Source organism: Crocodylus porosus, unplaced genomic scaffold (assembly GCF_001723895.1).
Source record: "Crocodylus porosus isolate Cpor-Errol unplaced genomic scaffold, CroPor_comp1, whole genome shotgun sequence".
Lineage (NCBI taxonomy): Eukaryota > Metazoa > Chordata > Crocodylia > Crocodylidae > Crocodylus > Crocodylus porosus.
The window spans coordinates 3,399,966-3,427,437 of NW_017728913.1; the positions used below are offsets into that span (position 1 = coordinate 3,399,966).

The following is a 27,472-nucleotide window of genomic DNA, read 5'->3' on the forward strand; positions in this document are numbered from 1 at the left end:
AGGGGGGACCTGGTGACAGTCTATAAACTCACTAGGGGGGACCAGAAGGGTTTGGGAGAGACCTTGTTTCCCCAAGCGCCCCCTGGGATAACAAGGAATAACGGCCACAAGTTGTTGGAGCGTAGTTTTGGATTAGACATCTGTAAGAACTACTTCACAGTTAGGGTGGCTAGGATCTGGAACCAACTTCCAAGGGAAGTGGTGCTGGATCTTACCCTGGGGTCTTTAAGAGGAGGCTTGATGCCTACCTAGCTGGGATCATTTGAGCCCACTTTTTTTCTCCTGCCCTGGCAGGGGGTTGGACTTGAAGATCCATAAGGTCCCTTCTGAACCTACTTCTACGATTCTAGGACCTGGCATGCCAGAGCAGAGCGAAGCCAGGCAGCAAAGCTCCTTGCTACTACGAGCCCCACACTGCCCTGGAGTGGTGCCCCCAGCCCACCCGACAGCAGTGAGAGGCACAACCCCACGCCACCACCCTCACTGCTGCCAGACAGACAGAGGGTGCACCTCACCAGGGCAGCACAGGGCTCACAGCAGCAAGGAGCTTCCCCGCCAGGTCCCACTGCTGTACTGGGTCCTGCTCACTGGGCTGCAGACACCCCAGGAGAAGGGCAGCAGGGCAGGGAGCCTGAGCCCACAACCCATATCCTCCCCCCACATGGGCTCTCCACTCCAGCCAGGCTGCCCACAGGAGAAAGGCGGGATGAGGGAGAGCCAGGCTCTGTGCTCTGCTCTGGCTGCAGCAGCTGCCACCTCCCATGATTGGCAGCCAAAGTTCAGCCACTGATGGGGAGGTAGGAAGCTGAGGGCTCTGGCTCTGGTCCCATAGCCATGTCAGCTGGTGGCCCCTCTGGCAGCGCTGGAGGGTGCAGGGAGATGTGGCCTGGGAATAAGGGGCACCAGCATGGGCAGGGGAGAGCACCAGCATGGGCAGGGGAGAGCACCAGCATGGGCAGGGGAGAGCACCAGCATGGGCAGGGCTGCTCAGCACCAGCATGGGCAGGGCTGCTCAGCACCAGCATGGGCAGGGCTGCTCAGCACCACAAAAATCAGTGGAGGGAAGGGGGAAGACAGCAGCAGCTGGACCCCTGTGTCCTGGTGAGTAAAGGGTACTCAGATTTTCTATGCCAAAAAAACTCTAAATCAAATGCCAAAATGTACAGGTATTTAGAATTTATTTTATTACAGTGACTGAGGCACTGGTAGACTTCCAAACTGCTTTAAAATTGCAAATATATCAATAAAACATTGTGTTCAACTAATTTTACTTTTACACACACACACACACACACACATCTATATCTATCTATAGACCCACGCGCACACACACGCACACACGCGCGCGCGCGCACACACACACACACACACACACACAGAGTGAGGAGAGGGAGCAGCGACCTGCCACTGAGCTTGGCACCTTGCACAGCCACTCAGTTCTAGGGCTTCCCCTGCTCCCAGATCAGTGGAGTATAGCAACTGCTGTGGGCAGGTTCCCCCTTCCTCACATGCTTCCTGCTTGATGCCCGCCAGTGCCCCCACCCAGGACTCTAGCCACTCCTCAGACTCAGCAGGGGACCCTGGCATCTGGGGAACTAGAGCTGCTGGAATTGACCCACACTGTGAAAGAGGGATACAACCATACCACTGCGCCTCCTCTGGGTCTGTCCCCAAGTGATATACTTTGATGGATGTGCCTCAAGTAACCTGAATGACAAAAGGGACAGGGAAAACAGTCAATAGGCCAAATCACGGCACTGGATAACTGCAGAGAGCTCTACTTGGCTAAACGGACCCTATACACGAGTTGGAAGACTGAATATGGCCCAATAATCTTAATAACGAAGAAACACCTGCAGGAAAAGAACCCCCTGGGAGTGTGAACAGTTTACTGGGAGTATTAAATCAGAGAAATCATTATTGTAGAAACAATGCATCATTCAAAAACACGACAGAGACAAGAGACCCCAGAGACAACACAAAAATAAAAGGGCAAAGTCACAGAGAAATATGTTAAAGGAATCACTTGGAATTGCTTGGGGCAGGAGGAGGAATTTATTTTCACCAATTTAGGTGACACTTACAAAGCAGGATATTTTATTTATTCAAGAAAGTTAAGTTATTCAAGAAACGACGAATTTGATTATTAGAAATAAAGCAATGAATAATGTTCTCCAACCCTGTGTACGTCCTCCTGCCTCATAAAAATAAACTACCAAAAACACTTTGGTTAGTTCAGAATCTAGAAAGAGGGCAAATCAGATTTCCTAGAACTCAATGGAGAACCCAAGTACATGTCTGTACATGCGGTCCCATAAAATTGTTTCACGTAAAAGACTTTTTTTTCCCCATGTGAAGACTACATCATCATTACACGTGGTCAGAGTACTAGAGACAGATGGCTAGTACAGTGATCTTTTTGCTGCTACCGGACTCGGATATTTATGCACAAAAAGAAAAAAAAAAGTTTACTGCCTTCTTGTGCTTGAATAATCAAGTGCTCAATTTTCTAAATATTACCATTTCATCAAAGCACTGGAGTCCTATTTTCAAAAAGGGACTTGGGATGACACTAGAAGTGTAAGCCCCATGCTGACTTTCAGTCAGACATATGCTCCTAAGTTACTGGGCACTTTTGAAAATATTACCTTAAATGTTTTCCTGCAGAATTTTGTGTTTAATAATCTGTCGGCTTTTTTCCCTACACAAAGTAGGAAGGCAAAGGCTTTTCAACAAATTTGACAAAAGCCTTCAAACACCAATCTATATCCAGAAACTGTGACAACCCATAAATAGGACTAATTTTATAGGAAGGGTAGAATCTAGCGATAGTGGGTTATTGTTGAAGCAAATGGTGTGTGCCATCTGCTTTAAAATTATTGCAAGTTAACCCCCATCACCCCCCAAACTGTCCAATTTGTTGTTTAGTCCAATCAGCAGAAGATTTATCTCATTCACATGTGGGGGAAGAACAAGCAGGGGAGGCAGAGTGAGTGTTAGGAAAATGTCTGACATGAATTGATATTTGGCTTCTGGACCATTAAGAAATTAGCGTGCCATAAACTGCTCCAAAGTCACACATACCATCTGCTTCTAGGCTGTGTAATAGATAGGACCTTGGCCCTCAGTTATTTTGGGATTACAGAAAGCTATTTTACATTACGTTGCATCAGAGGAATTGATGTTAACAAACCCCCATTGCAAAGTTACAGAGCTTTAAAGCTAGCACCCTAGTGTAGACCCTGGAGTTTCTCTTCACCTGTTAAAATTAACCTCTGAATCAAGACTACTTTAATTCTGAGGAAGAGCATTTGCATAGGGATTTAAAGTGCTTTAACTAATCCCCTTAAAAAGTTAATTAGGATTAATTTTCATGAGCATCCTTGCATAGAATAGTTAAAGGTGGGTTGATGCTGCATAAACACGCCAGGAAGGAAACATGCTATTTTCACAGCTCTGTAAAGCTATTTATGGGAGCCGAGGATTATTGCATTAGGGAAGGCAAAGGACACTGTAAAAAATTCCAGTAAGAATAAGAGAAAACAAGTAGCAGACAGTCAGCAACCTAACTGTAAGGGAAACAGTAGAGAGAGAAATGGTAAGACACAACTGGAGTCGCACAATCAAACACTGCAGGGCAGGCAGGGCTACCATACCCTCTACGCAACAGAAAAACCTCCAAGAGATTAGGAAAAAAATTGCTTATCCTCAAATGGAGTCACAAAAGGTCACAAAATAATCATGGTGTAAACGTCCTCAGGCAACAGACAGCTGTTCACTTTCAGTGCACCAGAAATGAATAATGTGTGCTCAGAAAGATTTTACTTCCTTTTATGAGCTATGTTATTCCCTTTATGGAGGCAGTTTTCAGCTACTGCAGTCATGATGCAACAAAAATAAAAACTTGGAAGTCAGAAGGACAACACCAAAAACAAACAAATACAAGAAAGAACCAACAAACAGGAAATACAGGCAATAGGTACATTTTTAACACCTACACTGTCATTCCAATTAGAAATACAAATTCCAAGGATGTGAAATAGAATAAGAACATTTCCTACTCTAATGAAAATATAAATCAAGTAATGTTACAGAGGGGCTGTCCAACTGGCAGCCCACAGCCCACATGCAGACTGGAGGCTCCCACCAAGGAACCACTCCCTCCCTCATTGCTCCAGCTGCCACAATGGCCACGATCTCCAGGCTTCCCTCTCTCTCCTCAAGCTTCTGCTTCCTGCCTCCACTCCTGCAGGTGAGGCAGTGTGGCGAGCATAGGTCTATGCTGCCGGTGCTCTCCCTGCACCCAGCTGTGTGGGTGACAGAGGGAGGGGGTTAGGCTGCACCCACTGCTGGGAAAGTAGCCAGACTACCTGCAGGACAGGTGGGACCCTGGAAGGGCTGCCCTCGTGGTGTACAGCCTACTTTGAGTGCAGCCTGGGAGTCTGCAGCATATTGCCTCCTGGTGCCCAGAAGTTGAACAGCCCCGATCTACAGAGATCATGGAAAAGCCCACAAAAACCTACTGCTATTGCAAGAGTCACAAAATAACCCATTATACAGTCATGCTTGGTCTTTTTCTGTGTGTGCACGGAGCTACTGTCTTTTGAAGTTCTGAGCTGTCCCGAGTTGTGACATGTTTCTTGGGATTGGGGCAAGGGGGTTTGCTCTGTGTCTCAATCTTTTTCTTGACTCAACATTTGGGAAAGCGCGCTGCTCTCTGGAAACCACACATCGGTGAGTGAAGAAGAGGTTGCTTACATGCCGTTTGTGACCACCCTCACCTGCTATTGTTCAGCAGAGTGAAAGCTAGTAAAAAAGCAAATGTAAATGAGGCTTCTAAAAGGGACCTCCATAATGCTGACGATTTTCTATTCAGAAAGGCCACATTTAATTAAAATCTGTTTCACTATTACTTGTCACTATGGACCAATTATGTTACATTAATTTTAGATTAAATTCCATTGCATGTCTAAGGCTATTAGGTGGATATGGTTAAAAACATTTTAAAAGGATGATTGTCTGAATGACTTCAAACTAGCACAACTAATGCTGCTGCCTCTATCTGCTCTACTTTTATTTTACCTGCTCACTTGCAAAGTTAGTAGGTCTATTCACAACATTTAGTACCATGGTGGTCAGACCATCATACTCTCTCTGGTTCTGGATGAGAGTATGTTGCGCTGGACAACCTTCATCCATGAGATTGGATAAATTCTCCATGACTTCTGCACCCTACATCAGCAGATGGCAAACTTTTTAGGCTATGGGCAGGAGTGGTCCCATTTGGGTCACAGGCAGGCAAATAGTCGGGACTCAGGTGCTGCCACTGCTTCTCCCTGAGAAGGCACAGGGAGAGCTTCCCCTGCTGTCACTTCTCCATGGTGGCACAGGAAAGTGACTGCTGCCAAAGCCCCCTCACCACTGCAGCCTGGTCCACAGACAGAGGACTCAGCCCATGGGCTGTAGACTGCCAACCCCTGTTTAATATGGCTCTTGTTCCACCACAGTTGGGCTTTCAGACCTATTCTTTTCAATTACCACACCCTCTGAGGGGAATGGGAAATGACTACATTTCACTAACTCCCAGCTCCAAAAAAGGATCTATAGCAGGGGTTCCCAATGTTTGTGCTCAAGGGCACATTCAAATTTAAAAGAAAAAGCAGTGGGCACCAATATGACATCATTTTTTGTTGGAATAATGATTTTTACTGATCGTGAAAATGCACGTGGGCACCTGAATAAACCTTGGGGGGGGGGCGGGGGGTACCATGGCACCCATGGGCACCACATTGGGAACCACTGATCTATAGGCTCCACATCTGGAACAGGATTGCTAGCCATGAATAAAGCGAACAACAAAAAATTACACCAACAGGTTCAGGCAGGGGGAAATGAGGAAAACAACACTTCACAAAATTTTAACTATTAGAACCCCAAGTATGGTGACTACTGCAGAACTGACTTTAAAAAACATCAGCCATGGCAAAGACCACTTTTTATTCATTAAAGTGTGTCACTAGACTGCAAACCCCTCTTAATGAAAGCTTGAAATGAGTGGCCTTGTAACTCACTGCAGGTTTAGAACATTACAATACACAAAATGCCTGGGTAGGGGTGGGGAGTCCTTCAAGCTTTGCAGCTTCTACAGGTCATGTTCATTATGAACACCACACCTAGAACGCTTGGCATTTCCTCTTTTCCACATGCAAGCTCTCTGGATACCTTCCTACCCACTTCCATTTAACAGATCCCTGAAACTTCCCTATTTCTGTTGCCTAAAGATTTTCCTGCTCTCATCCTCTACACTCCCTCCCCACTCTGCTCTCTCATGCCAGAGTCTATGTGTAGGACATCACATGCCTTTACTACCATCTCATAATTCACCCTTCAGCCCATGTTAGGGGTCTTGTATATGCCCCTACAAGAATCTTTGCAATTATGTGTTTTTAAAACAATATACATGACTCAGTTTTCCCATGTTTCTGTGTGCTACTGCCCTCAACAGGCTCCCTGAGCTGGAGGGGTAGAGGATGCAACTGAATGGCACATTGCTTTCTAAACAAATAAAAACAGTTATTGAGAGCCAAATGACATCAGCACATCTGAACAGACTTCACCTTTAACAGCTAGGAACTAAAAAAAGCTCAGAACAAAGAGACCCAGTAGGAAGAGACTAATCTCTGAGGTTTTACTGCAGTTAGGACAGGGTTACAGTGCTCATGGCTGACAGGAGATAATACCCCCAAGACCTTCAGGGCAGGGCAGACATTTGGTGCGAGATCCGGCTTTGTTGCTTCCCAGTTGCCTTATAAATGCCATCTTGCTGTGTTATGATAACATGATATATGTATAACTACATATTGGTTGTATTTCATCCTTGGAGTTAAGTGTTTCTACCAGATTCTAAATGTGTCAAGAGTTGGGGGTAGGGGCATGGACAGAAATGTTTGAAGTAGCTTGCAAATCCAGTATCAGAGCAGACAAGCTCTTTGGCAATCCCATGACAGCCCCCATACTCTCACTTCTGCCATACCACAGTGCCCATTTCCTACCTTTGGGGTAGCTCCTTGCTCCTCTCCTTTCTCCCCAAGATCTGGGTTCCCTATGTTCATTACTCTGCTGCTCTTCCATGGCAGGGAATCTGCATACCTGCATAATAATCCTTCAATCAACTGCCCATCCTGGGCACTGTGGGTCTCTCATTCCTTTCCTTTCCTTCTGTGCACCCTCCTCAGCAGAGCACCCCACTTCTTCCCCCAGGCTAGGGGCTCTGTATGCTTTATATTCCAAGAGCTATTTACCTTTCCCTCTCCCACACTAAGGTCCCTTGATTTCCTCTCCTTTCACAGCTTTTGTGGGTCCCTGTTCTCCCCATCTCTCACACCAGGCTCCCATATTCTTCCCACAATCATGCAAGGGGCTTTGTGCCCCTCTGTCCACTATTTATTACCTGGAAAACATATCATTCAGGGTGTCTATTATACTTGATTAGGAGGATAAACAGAGCCAAGATAGGACTGCAATTATACTGGATCAGTGTTGTAGTAGGTGTGATATTCCAAGGGAAAAGAAAGAAACAGGATTTATTTGGCAATATTTTTATCAGACCAACTTTGGAGAGAGATGCTAGATGAGGTTTTGGATACAAAATGCCTGAAATCAGCCAGGAATACAAACCAAAGTTAAATATCAGTTAAAATAATAACTTTCACTTGTAAGTGAAAGTGATCACTTAGAAAGGGAAGTGGGCAGTAAAGCTGTGGAGCAAAAAGGAATTAACAGAAGTAGTTACAGACCAACTAAAGAACAATTGAGTAGATCCATTTCAGATATGTAAAGAATAAGACCATTTTATGTCTGCAAAAGTTGAGAGAACTAGGCTTGTTTAGCCTGCAGAGAAGGCAATTAAGGGGGGACACGACAGTGTCATAAAGAAAAGAGACCTGCTTTTCTTTGCCAGAGAGGGCAGGACACAAGGAACTGGATTTAAATTACAGCAAAACAGCTTTAGATTAAATCAGGAAGTATTTCTTTATGTTAGATCAGTGAGGCAGTTAAGCAGACTATGCAGAGAAGTGGTAGAATCTCCTTCATTTGAGGTTTTCATGAAAAGGTTGAACGAACATTGGATAAAGATGATTTAGGAGTACCATTCCCAAATTCATTAAGGGAATTAAACCTGACAACCATTCTAGTACTTTCCAAATCTATGCATCTATAAAAAGGGAAAAGAAACTATTATCATGAGTGAAGTGCAAAGAGAGTTACCTCCTGTTATGTTGGAATGCATTACTGGGTGCTATCCATCAGTAGTTTTGCTTACAGACAACTTCAGAAGCTTTGTCAATGCTAATCAGACGGCAGGTCTCCTTGCAATCCCCCATTTTCCCTCATTTGTTTTCTGTTTTTTAATCAGATCAGTAGGGTTAAGGTCAGTAATGTCTCAAAGCTTCCTTGAAGTGTTGGGATCGACCAGAGATGGCACTCAAAGCTTTTTGTGTTCTGTACGCAAATGACAGATAGGGCTATCAAGCTCAACAGATATCCATGCAAGGCTGGCCAACCATGGCTGAGTTACTGTGGTGCAATCTATTATCCATTGGCTGCTTTATTACTGGGGACGAAACAAATAGATTTGGAGCCTTCTTCACACACTGCACTCTAGGACTCAGGAACAGAATCTGTTGCATGCTAAAACACCTAGCTATATGCTAAAATAGCCATCTCAACGACAATCTAATGACAGAAGTCTTTTTAATGTTTCATGAATATGTGTTCTCACAAATACCTGTCCCATCAACAGGGCTTCTATTCCAACCTGATCAATGAATTATCACAAAAAGGACAGTGCTCAGCTTAGGGCCAAATTTCCCACCAGCAGCAAACAATGCTCTATTTTAGTGTTTTTATTCTTACCACAGGCAATGGTCCAGTATACCAAGGAGTCTGGTGCCTGGTAGAGGATCCGGTATGGTGCCACCCTAGCACTGGAGTCCAGCACAACATCAAGAGTACCCACGAGGAGACCTGTGAAACAGGAAATTCTGTGTTGGTGAATATGCACTGAGTGCCTCCTACTCCCACCGTACCATTCATGACAGGAGTTCAGTGTGCTCCCCATAACCCTGTCCAAAAGATCTCCCCATTCAGCTGTCATGGCAGGAATGATATGCTCCTTGTTTTTGTCTACATAAAGGTGACAACACTTCTTCCAAAGCTACAAGATCTACCATCAAAATAGATGCCAACTTCTAACAAACTGATATTAGTTGAATGATGAGCAAGTTTTAATATATATATTTAAAAGCATATTTTAAAATTAAATTTCTAATAGTCTTTTTCCAGTTCCTCAATCTTTAGAAGTTTCCTTAAGATACACTGGTTATTCACTAGATGAGTTCAATTTCTAATTTCAGGTATGAAACAAATAAACCAAAAATATGTTTAGAACTAGATTCCTATGACATTTTCTGGAATCTGTGTTGAAAAGCATGGTCTTCTCTACCCTACCAGCTAACTTTCAATGAAAAAGGTATCAGTGGAAAGCAATTTTCCCCAAAAATAAATATAAGCTTCCTTAGACTGTTGAAGGGGCATCAAGAGTGCCTTCAAGCTGTTCTGTATCAAGCTCTACTGGGTGTTTTCCTGCCCCTAACAACAATTTAAAAAAAAAGATGGAATTTCAAAGAGTAATCTGCGAAATTGTTAAAAATCCTACAAATGGGAACAATTTTTACATATTTTAATCCTTTATAGTAAATAGAAAGAGACAGGCCACATGGAAAATTCCCTCATTTGCTACCTATAATTTTCCCTATAGTATTATTATTATTATGGAAGATAAGAAAAGGGGGAGGGGAGGGCAGGAAGAAAGAATATTTCAGAGAACCAAGCTGTGAGATTTTGCACTGCAGTTCAAGAAAGCTGATAATTCTTTAACAAAAGCATCCTTTCCCCAACTATTCATTTGACAAAGGGTGAACACATCATAGCTTTTGTAAACTACTCATTACATGCAACAAAATGGAGGAAGTTTTTTAAAAACAAATATTCCAACAAAAATCCCCTTTTCCCTGCTCATTTGCAGCCTTTGCTCTGTTAGTTATTTTGCAGAATCTGCTAGAGGAAATGAAACTGGAATTTTTATAATGAATATCAAGAAGAATCTTTTCTTCACCCTTCCTCTTTTCTGGTACAAAACACTCTTTCAGATTTACTTTACACATCATAAGGAGACAAAGAATAAAAGCCTTTTCTTTCCCTTTGGTTTCCTTTTTCCTCCAAATTTCAACTGGCATTTGCAACTCCCCCACCCACAACCAATGTACAGTCATTAGCAGGCTTTCATTTAGAGTCATAGAAAATGAAGACTGGAAGGGACTCAGGGGGTCACCTAGTATCCAACCCCCTACTCAAAGCAGGACCATCCCCAACTATACCATCCAGCTAAGGCTTGTGTCTACCTGGGTCTTAAAAATGTCTAAGGATGGAGGTTCCACAACCTCTCTACGTAGCCTGTTCCAGTGTTTTACTACCCTCCTGGTGAGAAAGTTTTTCCTTATATCTAGCCTAAACTTACCTTGCTGCAACTTGAGAACAGTGTAGATCCATCCTCTTAGTCGCCATCCTTCAAATAATTGAAGGCTGTGATTAAATCCCCCCTCAGTCTTCTATTCTACCAGCTAAAGCAGCCCAGTTCCCTCAGCCTCTCTTCTTAAGTCTGTGGGGGGCATGTGCCCCCCCCATGACTGGCTGCCACCGCTGCCAGCTTCTGTGAGTGGTCACCACTCACCACCCCACTGCCAGTCACAAACTGTGCCCCACCTTGTGTCTCAGGAGGCACCAGTCACCCCTGACTGGATCGCTCGCCAATTTGATGCATTTCATTTAGAAAAATTTTTTTGTATAGATTTACCTAAACTGTGTTTTCTCCTCTCTCTGCATTATCATCAATCAGCCCCATTGTTTGTGGAAGGACTCTCAACTATGCTGCATTCCCATGCTAGAATGTTAGCTGCTGATTCCAGAAGCAGAACAGAAAATTGGTGAATAAGAGAAACACGCTGTTACCTGGATAAAATGGCCTGCTCATAATTCTTCATTACACACATACACGTGCATCTACCTTATCTGTTTGTCTCTGTGACTATAGCTACACACTAACCAGATGGCTTTACCGAACATTCTCAATTGCTCTTAAGTTACTCCAACTCCTTCCTGAAACCAATGGGCAAAATAGTTTATAAATTTTCCTTTAAACGTGTTTTATTTACATTCCTCTCCTTTAAACACCATTTGCTACCATTCGGCCAATTCAACAATGAAGCCCTGGTTCACAAACTGGGTGTGGCCTGTGGGCCAGATGCGGCCTTCCAGGCCATTCTATTCAGCCCACAGGACCCCTAAAAAATTTAGAAAATTAATATTTATCTTCCCCTGGCTTCCTGTCATGCAGTCCTCAATGGCTTGCCCAAACTCAGTAAGAGGCCTTCCGCCCGAAATAATTGCCCGGCACCGGCTTAGAGCTAGAGTTAGGCACATGCGCAGTGCTATGCATGCTTTAATTATAAGCATACGTTTAACTTTGTTATATTGGGGATACAGCAACATTTTCTGTGCTAAACTTCACTGTGATCACATCTACATCCATAGATGCATCTCAAGCAGATCCAAAGAGGTGATCCTCCCCCTCTATGCGGCACTGGTCAGGCCGTAACTGGAGTACTGCATCCAGTTTGGGGCACCGCGCTTCAAGAGGGATGTGGACAGCATCGAGGGGTCCAGAGGAGGGCCACTCGCATGATCAGGGGACAGCAGGGCAGGCCCTATGAGGACAGGCTACGGGACCTGAACCTGTTCAGCCTCCAAAAGAGAAGGCTGAGGGGGGATCTAGTGGCCTGTTATAAACTAGTCAGAGGGGGATCAGCAGGCATTGGGGGAGTCCCTGTTCCCCCGTGCACTGCCAGGAGTGACCAGGAATAACGGTCACAAGCTGGCAGAGGGCAGGTTTAGGCTAGATATCAGGAAGCGCTAGTTCATGGTCAGGGCGGCTAGGATCTGGAACCAACTTCGAAGAGAGGTGGTCCTGGCTCCTACCCTGGGGGTTTTTAAGAGGAGGTTAGATGAACATCTTGCTGGGGTTGTTTGACCCCAGTATTGTTTCCTGCCATGGCGGGACGGGGTTGGACTAAGTGATCTACTCAGGTCCCTTCCAACCCTAGAAACTATGAAACTACATGAGATGCTATAATGCGCAGTAGACTATTCTACTGCACATTAGCGCGGCACAGCAAAAACCATGCTAACTTACTAATGTGCAGTAGAATTAGTCTACTGAGCATTGTGTCACCAAAACACTGTTTGCCTTTGCTACTGTGCGTTAGTGCAGGCTAATGTGCACCTTTATGTACTACCAAAAGGCACTTTTACATGTGCTCCAGAGGTGGGGGTGGAGGCAGCTGCTCAGAGAGACGCTCTAATTAAAGCAACACTGCATCTCGTGTATCAGTGTCCCTGTACTTAAAAATGGCAGTGGGGGCACTTGAATTAAAGCTCGTTTGACGAGCTGTAGTTCAAGTGCCCCCACTGCCATTTTTAAGCACAGCGATGCCGACAGACAGCACATGTATAGGTGCCCTCATTATTAGAGGTGCTAAACTTAACACGCACTAGCAAAGGCGCATTAATGAAAGCGTAGACGTGCCGCATGAAAGGGTTTCTACTCTGTACTTCCAGAAAATGTATCCCATGGCTTATATTTAAGACATTTTATGTTACAACTTGACATGCCTTTTTATAGCATTAAATATGTAAAATGTGATGCAACAGCCAAATAAGGTTATTTGCTGTAGATTAAGAAGCATTTTCTTGGGCTTGTTCAGTTTACAGTTTTCATTTGAAGTTTCATGACTATACAATTTTTTCAATGTAGAGTAAAAGGACAGTGAGACTCCTTTTTCCAGCTTTCTCTGCCTTCTGTGAAAACAGTGCTGGGATGATGCATCGCTTTTCCCCACCCCCCCTCTCCTTCCTCCACTTCCAATAGCTTAGTGGGAAACAGGGATCCTGGCCTAACTTGACATTTCTAACCAAGTGACTGGATTTGTAATGTCCCTGTGTCGTCAGCTCTCAGGGTGTCCCAGTTTTCAGTTATGACACTCACAGAGTTCGTGGCAGAACTGGCAGGACTGCCCACACATTATGTCAGCTTCAAAAGTGTTGCATCAGGGAAAGGAATCGGTAGACATTGTATTTTAAGTCAAGGACATGAGTTAGCAGTCCCAATCAGGTTATTTAACAGTGAGTCTGCACCACAGTGAGCTCTTGTGCTTTAATTATAAATAGAATATAATTCATAATTTTGTAAACAAGTGATCATACATAAAAGAAAATCCTGATTCAATTTGTTAACTCATTTAGTGCAAGTCCTTTTACTCTACATTTAAAACACTGTGTAGTTGTGAAAATTCAAATGAAAATATGAAACTGAACAAGACCATGAATATGTTTCTTAATCTACATTACAACCTTAATTTACCTAAAATAATCTGTTCACCAAATCACAGAATATCCTTTTTCACAAGTCAGTTAGCTAATTGCATTATCTAATTATTAGGCAAAGACTTTTCTGACTTTTTTCACTATTTCATAGTGTCATGTTACTAGCACTCTTACAACAAATTAAATAAAGGCTTTCAGATATTAAGAACATTATATTAATATACAACAAGCCCTTATTCATATGAGTGGTTCTTGTAAGCAAGGTTTTCTCAAGTGAGTAAGGACTTGTAGGATAAGCTTCTAAGGAATGAAGGTCCTGACCCAGCTAGCATTACACAGATAAGCAACTTTATGCCTGGAAGCAGTCCCATTAGACATGCATGCCAAAGAGTTTGCAGGCTCTGAGCCTGAAATGCTATGCTGATATTCTTTTGATTCTGCAACTTACTATAGACAAACAGACTGCAGGGCTCTGTCTGCATGGAGTCAGTTGCAGGATCAGAGCCACAGTTAGTACTACAGGATATTATAAACTTTTACTAAGGAAAAAATAAAACTACAAGTGCTTCTGAAGTTTTTTATTTTCCTACTATTATTACAAGTAATTTTTAAAAGTGACTATGAGTGAGAGGGGGAAAAAAAGAGGAAAATCATTTATCTTTTGTTTACTTTGAGACAACTATGGATAAATCAATTACCTCTAATTGTGTAATTGGCAAACAGCAAAAGGCAGGGAAAAGAAGTTACAGAATATCACCATATAATCACAAAAACCAGTAAGGGAAACCATGGGTGGCTGTAGTGCCAGAAACTACACATTTTAAAAGTACAGATTTAATCTGATATTGCCCATTTAAAGTATTCAGGCTACTGGTACCCAAAGTTCTCAGATGTCCCTCACTGGTGTCCCCAATTTTCCTGCATCTCTCACAAACTTGGTGCCCTTACACTTTTATTGGTGGGAGTTATCTACAGCAGAAGTAAATCATCAGGAAATGGAGATCAGAGAATTTCTTGCCCTAAAGAAAAGCATCTTACAGCATTTTATTCATGCGCCTAGCAGGTTAAAAGATGCCCATGCTATTAGGGGCAAACTGATAACAGAAGTTAAGAGATAAAAGACTAGTCTGCACTGGTATATCTAAGGGCACAAACACAATACAAGATCTTCTTAAACAGTCCATTTTGAGGGTGTTAAAAAACACATCGGAAGGGCCATTAAATCATCTATTCTAACACAGGCCATTTATTTTCACTCAGACTAAACCCCAGACTAAACTCAAAAGTTTGCATTTGACTAAAGCTATCTATTTTCCAGAAAGATAATAAGGTATCAGGAGATTTAGACAATCCTGATGTCACTGTGCTCTCCCTCCATTTGGATCCACAGATGATGCTGGTCTGTTTTCAGACATGCTGACTGCCCACAAATAGCAATGCAATCAATGGAAGATGCAGGTGCCTGGCATCCTTGCAGGAAGAAAAAATAGAAGTCAGGCACATGTGATACTATTGCTATAGAAACCTGCATAATACCAAGACAAAAGCCTGTAGTAGCTGCGGTATGTCTTCTGGTATTTGGATATCCACAGATTTTGGTCATCTAGCCACAGGCATCCAGACACAAGCATTCATCACAAAAGTGTTTCTAGTCCCCATGTCTTGTTCTTTCTTTTTTAAAGCACAATGAATAATTGCTTTTTAGTAAAATGTTTGCAGATATCTACACCACAACTTGCATTTTAACTGAAAGCATATTTCACTTTCCCATGAATAAACAATTGTAGTCCATCGAAGAAGGCTTTTTAGCACAGTTCTTAAAAAAGCAATCCTCCAGCTTCAAAAAACTGAGCTTTGATAAGACAGTCTTCTGGCATCTTTTTCCTTCCCTTTCATGACCATAAAAATGTTCTGATTAAGGCCTGGATCCTATAATCACTCACAGACATTTACATCAACCCACACACCAGTGGAGGCCAAGATTTTTGGCAGGTGTGCCACAAATTAGCCCCACACCTTCCCCAAAAGCCACTACAATCCTCTTCCCCTGCTCAATGGCTTGCTTTGCTTTCTGCTCCCTGCCTTATCTGCCATTGTACTTCCTTTCCCCTCCCCAGCCTGCCATGTGCCCTAAAGGTAACCAGGCCACCTGGGGCACCCCTGCTGGTTGGCCAACACTGCCCTACACCATAAAAAAGAGGAGAAGGATCTGTGTGGATAAAGACTTCACACATTTAGATTTGATCATGGGATCAGGGAGCACTACTGACTTACATGGTAACTTTTTGTAGTATCCCAAGGCAGTTTAGGCATAGTAATCCAAATGATAAACAACAGTAATCTTTTAAGCCTGAAATTCACTGGCAGCCATAAACGTATCACACAAAGGATCGCACAAGTTTTGTCAAAAAAAAAGCTTTGGACAAGAGCAGATTGCAATGTTTCACGTTCAACTAGGAAGTTTCCACTCAGCAAATTTTGAAGTTCTCAGTTCAGTCTCCAGTGATCCATAATTTCCACAGCATCCAGTATAACAGGCAACAACATTAAGTCCTTCTCAGCACTGAGCTGCCATCACCTTGGCAACTCATTAGGGCCTTTCCTTAGTATGGGAAACTGCTACACTAAGCAAGCAGCTGAGGCAGCATTTCTGCGTAAGAGAGCTCTTTCTGCGACTGATGTTACTGTTCCGATTTTATACATGGCCTATTAAAATAAAAGATACTGTCTTTACCCAAATTTCATAGATTTCATAGACATTAGGGCTGGAAGGGACCTCGGGAGATCATCGAGTCCAGCCCCCTGCCCAAAGGGCAGGAAGTCAGCTGGGGTCATAGGATCCCAGCAAGATAAGCATCCAATTTACTCTTGAAGGTGTTCAATGTAGGTGCTTGAACCACCTCCGCTGGCAGACTGTTCCAGACCTTGGGGGCTCGGACAGTAAAGAAATTCTTCCTTATGTCCAGCCTGAAGCGGTCTTGCAGGAGTTTGTGACTGTTCGACCTCGTCATCCCTTGGGGTGCTCTGGTGAACAAACGTTCCCCCAGATCCTGGTGGTCAAAGATGACTTTGATTTTAAGGTAACCTTCAAATAATTAGATGCCATACATAGAAAAATTTATAAAATCTGCTATTATTGTCCATGTATGGCATCTAATTATTACAGGGTTTTCTTAAATTTGTCCTCACCTCCCCCCACTCCTCCCCTGCTACAGTGGAGAAGACAGCAGTGATAGGCAGGTCAGGAAGAAGAGCAGGGGAGGCCTAACCCTTTGCCCCCTGACCCCCCAAACACCTGTCTCCCCTGTGGCTGTGCGCCCCAATGCCCGCATCCCTTGCTGCCTTCCCCCTCACCCCGCTGTGTCTCCTGCTGCCTGTCCCCACCCCCAGTACCTACATGCCCTTCCACCTGCCTTCCCCCTCAGCCTCTGCCCCCCTGCTCCCCACCACCCCTGCTTACTGTCAGTCATGCCTCTAGCCCAGGGAATGGAGCACATGGTAGCTCTCACCTAGCCAGCAGTTGCACCAGTGGCAGCTCTGGCCCTGGGACAAAGGGGCAAAGCACAGACAGTCAAAAAGCCCAAGGTTAAATGGATTGAGTTTTTGCAGGTTAGTCTTAAACTGCAGAGATTAAACTGAGAAGCAAGTGAATGGACAGCAATTTGCAATCTCAAGCACACAAAGAACCAAAAATCTACACCTAAACTAAGACACAGCCCAGTAGAAGGCAGTGAGAGTACACACAGCTTATGTAATAGATCAACAAGAGAAGAGAAAGCTTTGCACAAGGTTCACACAATCCTGGTGGCAGAGTGTCTCCTTACACCCAGGTATTCAGAAAATCCTTCTGGGGGAATTAGCAGGTGGTCTTAGGTGTCAGAGTGGAGATCCCATAGGCCTCACCTCTACTTGGGTTTTTAAAGGCTCACCTGCACCTAATTCTCCCCCTTGGGTACCTTGACATTACCATGCTTGTCACTTATAGTACCTTTGGGAGGACTCTCATACATTCACTGTCTTTTGTCTCTGCTTAGGTATTCCTGTCTCCCACCTTTTACAGGTTCTGCTTTATCATATAAATGCAGTTTTCTGCTCTCTTTGGTCACACCAGCCGGAGCAGTCTGGGACCCACTCCTATTCCCTTAGCCCTATCTCTAGCATGTATATGTGATGACTGTGCCAGGTGTTTGCCAACATCTCCTACCTCTCAGTCTGGTCCTGGAGGCCTTGGCCCTGTGCTCACACAGTTCCTCCAGTCCGGGTTCCCTGGCCTCTTCCCCCTCCCCCATGGCCTGGGGGAACTCAAGGGAATTGCATCCCTTCCCCTTATCAACTGCTTGCCTGAGCCTCTACCAGAGGTGGGAGGGGGTGGAGTCTGCTCATCTGCTGGTTCCCTGCCAAGCAGACCCACGGTGGGGTCCTGTGCGAGTAGAAGGGGTTTAAACCCCCCTCCCTCCCCTCCACTTGAGTCTGCCTGCCTGCCTGCACCCCCTGCCTCCTCCACTCTAGCCAGACCCAGATGTGGTCCCCAGAACTTCCCACCCCCACCCCCTTCTCAGACAGCCAACCCTGCTCTCTGGAGCAGACAGCCCAGCTAAAGGCTGCAAGGCTGGGCTGCTGGGAGACTGATTTAACTTGAACGAGGAAGGGGTCTGGGACAGCATTTCATAAACTGGTCATTTACACCAGTTAAGTCTGATATTACATTCAACCAGGTTTATTCAAAATGGCTGAAACTAGTTTTAAAACTGGTTTATGTGCACGGAACTTCTGTTCCGTTACAAGTTTAAACCAGTTTCTGACCACTTGAACCAGTTTACGCACAACTTCTGTCCCTAGCCCAGAGGTGCTGCCACCTCTACCACAGGTGTGTGGCTGGATCAGGAGCTATACCATGTGCTGCGGGCCATGGGCTGGTGCCACCCCAATGGTAAGCTGGGGAGAGGAGCAGAGCAGAGACTCTGGGGGGGCAGGTGGAAGGAGACACCTGCTGTGACTAACTCTAGCCAGGCTTGGGGCCAGAAATCGGAGCCACAATAGCTGCCTGCCCCACAGCTTGTACTTGAGTAAATATGGTAACTCAAGTTCCTTTCATAATATTTACATCAAGATTTTACATCAATTAACTGAATATTAATTGAAGTGGGAGGGCAGGTAGGGCAGAGGAAGGCAACTTCATCCTTCAGATCAAGATAACCACAAATGACCATGTCAATCAATTTCTCAAGAATAATTCAGGAAGAAATGGCTATTTTTTAAGTGTTTAAATAAAACTGTACTGCATTTAAGTCACTAACATATGAACTAGTCCAGAACTGCACATCCCAGAAGAATTGAGATCCATTCAGTGAGACAAACTGTGGTCCCAACAGTCATGCTGGTGAGATGTTATTCAGGAAGTCCCATTGACCTCAGCAGGCCTAGTCATTTAAACTGCTCACTGCCGTGACTAAAGGGAGTGGTCCCATGGAAAGACTGCACAATCAGGGCCCTTATTAGGGAAACTGTTTTTCAATACAGGCACCTTACTTCTCAGTGTGTAACTCTAAGACTTGATAAAATGGGTATTTTCTAATAGCCTCCAACACGTGAAAAAGAAGTTGATGGGCCCCTACCTTTTCAATGGCTTAGCATAAGCACATAAAGGGCTCTGCTGATAATAGTTATTTCAAACTTCCTTCTCCACATTACAGCAAAGAAATTAAGGACCATGTAGCTCTGTAGAATTAACTCATCGGTCACCACCCGAGATGATGTTTGATGAAGCGTCATTCAGGATTTACATCATGGCCTGGGCTTAACTAACCTGAGTTGATTTCAAACTATACTAATCCTCATAATAAATGACATCTGATCTTCAGAAAGGGTTATCTGCTGGGTGATAAAATAGTTATTCCTAACAATAAATATCTAAGATATGTAGTAGGAGACTAGCATTGTCTTCCTTAGTCACTATAATGATTCATTACTTTGCTCTTCTTTCCTAAGGGAGTCCATGTGGTTGATTGTGTCATCATCTCACTCATCTATTTTTATTATTACAGGAAGGTGTTATCCAGTGTCATGTCTGTTAAGGGTCAACGTAAACAACATTCAGAGCTCCATAGTTAACATCATCATCCAAATCTCTTTTGCTTTGCTCATGTGACTTCATTAATAGTAGATGGGTAATTAATATTACACAGCATTCTCAAAAATTGAATCATCTCCTGCTTACTGCCAAACAGAACATCCTAGCCCAATGAAACTTCCTAGGCTTCCAAACTGAGGTCCAAAAGTAACTTCCTGGTCACAAACCCAGTTTTTGCCACCCTCCATTTCTGAGGAGCAGGGAAGGCATTTTGATTTTTACCAGCATGGCACCCCGCAAATTCAACTAAAGGCACTGGTTTTTAAACTAAGTCATGGAACCCTTTCACATCGCTTCTCCTCCACAGAACACCTACCCCAATCCTAGAGACTGACATGGAGCCAGGCAACCCAGCCCCATAATGGCAGCACACTGCCTCCTGGCCTGCTTTGCTGTTACTCCCAATCTCTTTGCAGACTCTCTGATGACCAATCATGGAAACACAGGGTTTCACAGAACCTAGGTTGAAAACCACTGACTTTGTTCATATGTCTATGCCCTGTCTGCTGCAAAATTAAAGGTGGTAAGGTCTTACTTTGAATCAGCTGCTCCATGGAAATTACCTGCATGCATGCTCTAATTCCATAGTAAGCAGAAGCTGCTCCATTGTAGTGTAGCCCTCAGCAAAAGGTAAGTATGTTACCAGAGTCTGCCAGACAAGGTTCTTGGGGTAAACTGGGTATCTTTTATTAGACCAGCTAAAATTGTTGGAAAAATTCTTTTTTGCAAGCTTTTAGATACAAACATCTTTCTTCAGGAAGAGGAAGAGTTTGCAGTTGTTTTGTTTTGTGCTCTTCCTAAGGCATCAGATGTTGGGCAGATTATATAATATGCTATAAATCCAATGTCCATATTTAGTCCTTGATTTTTTGGATCTAGTAGGTTGATGAAGTGAGGTTCATAGGCTGGTCTGTGAAAGGTGTTTTGTAAATTCCCTTTGAGGATTAGAACAAAGATTGAGCAGAGAGTAGTTATCTTGTGGGATACTAGAGTTCAGTGTTTATTTATTAGATATATACATTGCTCTTCCCAACAAAGACCCGGGGAGGCTTACAGAAGAGAATGAAATAATGTATAAAAGCCAAGAGCATATAGCAGGGTTACAGCAAGGTAGCGGCATGCACTCAAGTTGATACCCATGAAGCAGCTGATGTGGTATATGAACCATCTCTTTCTTACCCCAGGCTAAGTTGTTTGCATCTCAGGACCCTCGGAAACAAAAAAGTATCAGCAATTTGCTAGGAGTCTGATGCATATGAAGATTCTCCCTCACCACAGTTCTTGAAAAGGGAAGGATCTCTGCATCTCACCTCTAACTTAAGACCTTTTAACTACTTCAGAAGAAGAGAGGGACCTGCTGCTCAGGAGCACAGATTAGCTATTATACCATAACTGATAGATCTGTGTTATCCTGCAGCAATATACAGTAGCTAAATCATAACTTTGACCTCGATTTTTAAATGGTTAAAATTGGAACAGTTTTCCTACCTTTGTATTACTACAGAAATATGTAGATGTAAAGGTGCAAAGTATATCAACTTGCATCAATACCAAAGGAGACTGGTAAGTATGATATCTGTCTATGCTCATTGTCTTCGTGGGAAAGTTTTAACAGTTAGAAATGTTCCTATATCTGTATGTGTTTTATGTATATAAGTGCACGCACGCACGTTTATGTGTGTACACATGTCACACGTGTAAAATATAAAATCCCATCCCAAACCACAATGCTAAAATAAAAAAACCCCTCAAACTTCAACAACAATGTCCGCAAGCAGGACTTACATCTGTATTGGTTTAAATGTTAGCATACAGTTTTACCAAAAGATCTTTCCTGTGAAAATATGGCCTAACTCAGGGGTGGGCAAAATATGGTCTGCAGACTGGATATGGCCTGCCAACAGATTTTATCCAGCCCACAGTGGGTCCCTTGTTCCCACCTGGCCCAGGAACAGGGGACAGTGGGGCATGTGGCCAGTCCCACCACCCCCAGACACACAGTGGAGCTGGAGTGGCGTGGTGGTCAGACTTGCTTCCTGGCAGCAGCTCTTTCCAAGTGCTGCTGCCAGTCTCTAGCGCTGCTGCCAGACCTAGCCCTGCTGCCCGAGCACCAGACAAAGTAGATGGGTGAGGTCATGGAGACCAGCCCAAGACCTACAAAGCAGGGCGCACTCAACCAGGTGAACAGGATGGGGCCAGTATCAGGATCACTGGGCAGTGCCAGTGCGGGCCTGGGGCAGAGCTACAATCTGCTGCCTGCACGTCCCTGCAATGAGCACTGGTTCCATGAGAAGGGGTGTTTAGGGAGTGGATCGTGGCTCTACCCCAGGCTGTCACACCCCCGCGATCCTGTTCCCAGCCCCGGCCCCGGATCCACCTACCCATCCCACTTCCGGATACCACTCCCTGCCTGCAGCCCGATTTCTTCCGCCTGGCTGAGCGCATCCTGCCTGCATGGGTGCCAGGGTGATGTCCGTGGACAGTATGGGGTCAGGCAGAGCTGCAATCCACCCCCTGCATGCTCCTGCCCATGGAACCAGAGCCCGTCACAGGGGCATGCAGGGGGCAGACCGTAGCTCTGTCCTAGCCCTATGCTACTGTAGCCTCATGATCCTGATCCCAGCCCTAGCCCAAGCTCCACCCACCCATTCCACTCCCTTCCTGCCCGTGGCCCCATCCCATCTGCCAGGCCGAGTGTGGGACAGAGCAACTTAGAGAGTTTTGGGGAATTGTTGTGGGGGAAGACAAGGGATACTGACCCAGCCAAAAATCCCTAAGCGGCCCTCCAGCCCAAATAATTGCCCATCCCTGGCCTAACCCTTTTCAGGCTTCTTTCTAAATCTTCTTCCCATGATAACAAATTTCAGCATTTATCTTTGCTGCTCACACCTTTCTCCCAAGCAGTCATCATACAAAACAGATATGCCTCTTGACAGGTTACATCATGCCTACAGGGATCTGAATATCCATGCTGAAATGAACCCAAGTCTAATTACTGCCACTGCTGTTACTTGGCAGCAGTAGTAGTCCTGGACCTCTGTCTGCAGTGTGGTGAAACTGAAAACTACTTTTCTGAAGGTCATCTGCGCAACCAAGAGCTAAACGCACCTTTTTGCAGATGAAAGTTTAAATTCTGCACAAAAAATGGTTAACTTTAACTCACTACACTGGCCATGGAAAGACTCTTCTTCTCCATTAGCAAGTGGATTTGTCAAACTGTGTGTTGAGTATATTATCATACAAACACACTTAAAAATATTTAGCTCCTAGAGTGGACAAAGGGCTAAAGCCTGTGATTAGTCCAGGCCTAGCTAGCCAACTTTTAAGACACAGATTCATAGCTATAAAAGGCCAGAAGGCAGCACAGGAATCATCTGGGCAGATCCCCAAATACTGAGTTCCTGCTTTAAGAATATTAGCTATTCTAGAATGAGAACATATCATTTAGGAAAAAACCAACATCCAATCTTGACTACAATATCTGCAAGGATGGAGAGAGTCCAATAATGTGCTTAGCAACGTCAATGGTTAATAAGCTTGCTGTCAAAGTTGTCGACATTACTTCTAGTTTAAACCAACCTCCAGCCATGAGATCTTATCACACCTTTGTCTCTCAACTTTGCATCTTGGATTGGCATTTAAAATGCCAGAGTTAAATGCGATAGCCAATGAATGGAAAGAGTACTGCTGAAGCACAGGCTGGGAATCACCTATCAAATGGTGAAAAGCTCATTGAACTTTATTTGATGGCCAGGCTAGTTCTTACAGCAGCTGTGTTCCTTCACAAAGATGTACATAGCAAAATATGGGTCTCACCAGAGACTGAAATAAAAGTTCAGATCATCTGCATTGCTTCAGCTTGAAATTCAAGTCACCTTTCCAAGGCGCATACCAAGCCGCAGAGAGCAGCAACTATCATTATTTTCAGTTAGACACTACACGGATAAAACTGAGGAAGACTGACTTGGGACACACAAATTGGCAACACAAACGAACAGTACCAAACTAGCACGGCGAGAGATTCCACCCTGAAACGAGGAACAGATCTGAGGCACTGGCAGAAGCATAGGAAGGCGAGACAAACTGGAGCTGCCGTTTAAATGGGCAGTTCTCCGAGATTTTGTGATTTAAACTGCTGCAAACACAGACAGAGCTGTAATTGAACAAGGCAATGGATGTGGCACCTCACCAAGGAAAGAAACACACTGAAAGGAAAACTGAATACTGAACCTAATGAAAATGTTGGGGACACAAGGAGTTCAGACAAGAAGAAAAATCAGACGTAAGTAGGGACAAGCAGAGAAGCTGCTGTTTGCCAAGAGGTTTCAACTGTGCAGAAATATTTGAACAAAAAAATAAGGATAGAAAAATGCTTACAGCTAAGGTAGAACAAGAAAAGGAAGAGCAGGGCATTTCAAAGAAATCTTCAACAGATCCAAGCTCAGTCTCAAAAGCAGATTTCAGCACCCTGACATGATCACTGACACAATCCAGCTGTCAGATATACAGGCAATAATCAAAACACTGAGAATACATAACAATAAATCAACGCAGAAACACTGTAAAAACACGCTATACTAGGGCTGTGCAAAATTTTGACAGCCATTTCTTTTGGGAGGCATTTCAGGCCATTTTGGCACCCAAAACATTGAATCCGAATCAAAATGAAAGGCTCTGAAACAACTCTGAAATAATCAGAAGACTTCAAAACTTTTCATAAATGTTTTGGAGGATTTCAGAGTTTCGGAGGCAGGCTTGCAGGGAAACAAAAGCTAAGAAGGCGGGGAGGACTGCTCTGATATTGACATCTAGCTCCCAGTTCAATTTCCCAGCTCTCTGATCACTTCCCCCAGCTCTTCCCACAGGGTGTGGGCCCCTGATCTGTGCACATGGTTTCAGCAGGCTGGGGCCAGAAGCAGTATAGCAGTCTTCCCAGCACTTGGCACGCCAAGCAGCTGCCGCTCGCCCCAGCCTGCAGCAGCAGCCTGCTGAAACCCCACATGCAGACTGGGGGCCTGCACCCCCTGGAAGAGCTGAGGAAGTGATCAGAGAGCTGGGAATCGAACCGGGAGCTAGGGAATCCCTGCCGCACGGCCCGACTCCGCAGGGAGCAGAGATCCGCTCCAGGATCTCCTCGCTGCTGCCCGCCCCACACAGCGCCATATCACCAGCAGAGCCAAACCCCCAAAACAGATTTGGCCAAAATGAAACAGGACAGTTATCCACAACACCAAAATGAATCGATGTCCTCCGAAACATCTGAATCCAAAAGCGAATTGAAACACAGCTATTTCACACATCCCCACTTGATACCACCTGCTTAATGAAACTAACAGCAGCAGTTCAGTGAACTTAGTTTAAGTGAAAAAAAAAAAAACCCTCCTGAACTATGGAAAGAGGGAATCATTGTCAGAATACACAAATGGGGTGATCTCACAGAAGAGGAGTCACACGCCTCTCTGGTAGATCACGTGCTTACTATGAGACACCTCACAGGATGAAAGAGAAAAGACTCAGAGGAACAGCTGATGGATTCAGACTCGAGATCCTGTATAGACCAGATATCAAACTAGGAACCTTAAAGAACTAAACCTAGATTGGTGGCTCATCAGTCTTTGCAGACCTACATCAGCACTGAAGTTGTCAACCTCACCAAGGTCCCACAGAGAGGTGGGAGGTACCCTGTAAAGATCAAAAGCTAGACAAGAGTGGTTCATTGAGGATACCGGCAAGAAACAGGGTCACATTCCTTCTCTGCTGCTGGCTGGTGCTGCCACAGACTAGACAAGAGTGTGCTGACCATACAAACCCTGATTTACTGATGGGTAGGTGGCAAGTTTATACAAGGCCTAGACTTTGCTCATGTCACTGCGCCAAACAGGACCTCTAGAAAGCCATGGACAGAAAGAAAGCCTGACAAAATAGCACATCAACAAGGTTGGGGGGGGGGGGGGGGGAGGGGGGAAGGGAGAAATCACTAATGGCATAGCAAACATCCCTGAAACCCAGATGTCAGGAAGTAACATCAAGTTAGAGAGCAAAAACATCAAAAAGTTAAGAGTGTTCTACCATACTAACCAAAAGAGCCCTTAAAAAGGAAGAAGTGGCATCAAGGATAAGAAGAGGTGTTCGCTAGTTTGAATAAAAGAAGGAATTCAAAACTATACAGTACCAGATCAAAACTGAGGATTTTCAGCTCGGTGCCAAAGCAGGGGGGTGGGGACTAGAGATCTCTTAAATCACAGACCTGCAGCCTTTTGCCAGCATAGGCCAGAGCTGGTGACCCGGTTGTGATTGTGGGCCAGAAGTCTCTGCCTCCTCCCCAGCGACCAGTTGCCTGTTCTGGTTCTGCTCCGTAGCATCTGCACTTCCCTTGCTGCAGACTCCTGGCCTTTCTGCAGCACAGATGCAGCAGACTGCACAAGACATAAAAGCGCTGCAGAGAAGATGGGTGGCAGAGCACAGCTACATGCCAATCCCCCATGCTGCACCAGACCTCTGTGAACTGGACTTGACCTCTTCACAGGCTGGATCTAGCCTGCAGGCCAGAGCTTGCCAACCTGTGTACTGAAGTGCTAGACAGGAAAACAGATGCCTTTGAAAGCAGGCACATATAAAAGATTCTGGTTATTTGATGGAAAGAGTCTAGCAACAAAGAAGATATCCCAGAAGTTACTGACAACTGCTTGTCTCTGCCATTATGAAAAGGAAACAATGGAGGTACGCACTCTGTGGCCCAACACACTTACTACCAGATGAAGCCTCAAGCGGAACCCGACTGATGTGAAAAAGTAAAGGATCCCCATACGAAACCTTAGCAGGAAGGGTAAAGTAGTCCATTCCAACACCAGAGAACAAATGGAAGTAGAAGTAAGAGGCAAAGAGGAGGAGAAGGGATTCGTTTCAGCCATGTGAACCAATGCTAGCGCAGGGAGGATGAACGAAGGAACGGTACAATATGTGAAATATGCTTTCTGCAATGATTAGCAACTGCTTTATTTCGGGCTTGTTGAGAAGCAATCTTTGAAGAAGTGCCTAAAAATAAAAGGGTTTATAAACAGTGTTTCCCTTAACCAAAAGAAACCATGGAGTTTAGTTGGCAAAAAACAGAATCCTTTTTCCAAACCTGAGGTAACATCTATGTTGGGGTGGCCACCCAGCATTACATATGCCACAAATGGCACAGGCAGCTGTGTGGCATGCAGTAGATCAAGGAGGGGCAAGGGCACAGCTGCAGCTAGCACAGGGAGTAGAAAGCAGACCAGCAGGAAGGGAGCAGAAAGCAGATCAGACAGGGTAAAAGGACTAGAGTGGCACTCAGAGAGGGTGTGGGGCTTAATCCGTCACACGCCTGTTAAAAAAGTTGGTTCCCACTGCTCTATGTATTGCTTTATCCTGAATAAGGTATGAAAGGTAACAAGGACATGCTTGGCTTATCAAAAGAAAATGGACTCTTATAATAAACAAAGTGCTTGTTTAGCACCGACTTGCCAAACTTAAAGGCTCTCTGCTTTTTCCAGTGAAAGCAACATAACGTTCTTCATCTCTCACCACAAAATGGGTAAGAACAGACAATGCACCATTAGATAGTGTGCCCACCAGAACAGAAGTCAGCAGATTTTCATCTGCTCTCTACAGATTAGGTGCTAAAAGGATCTTTGGCAATACTTCATGGATTTCCAGCACTGTTTTCTAGCTTGCAATACACTCTCTCATACATGTAGGGATCTAGCTGGTAGCCCAAACATTTCACTCCACAATTCAATCCAGAAATGTGACTCTCTGCAAACAAACCCCAAACCTGCTCCTTGCCTACCAATCCAGAACTTTAAAAAAAAAAAA

General features: G+C 44.5%; 1 protein-coding gene across 3 annotated transcripts in view; it reads right to left on the reverse strand.

Moving 5' to 3' along the window:
- TBC1D9 (TBC1 domain family member 9) overlaps nucleotides 1-27,472 on the reverse strand; it is a 77,753-nt gene that overhangs the window by 42,862 nt on the left and 7,419 nt on the right. For all 3 annotated transcript variants that reach the window (XM_019534384.1, XM_019534383.1, XM_019534385.1), the window contains exon 2: nucleotides 8,917-9,027. In XM_019534384.1, coding sequence (XP_019389929.1) covers nucleotides 8,917-9,027 — 111 coding nt within the window. The remainder of the gene's footprint in view (nucleotides 1-8,916; nucleotides 9,028-27,472) is intronic.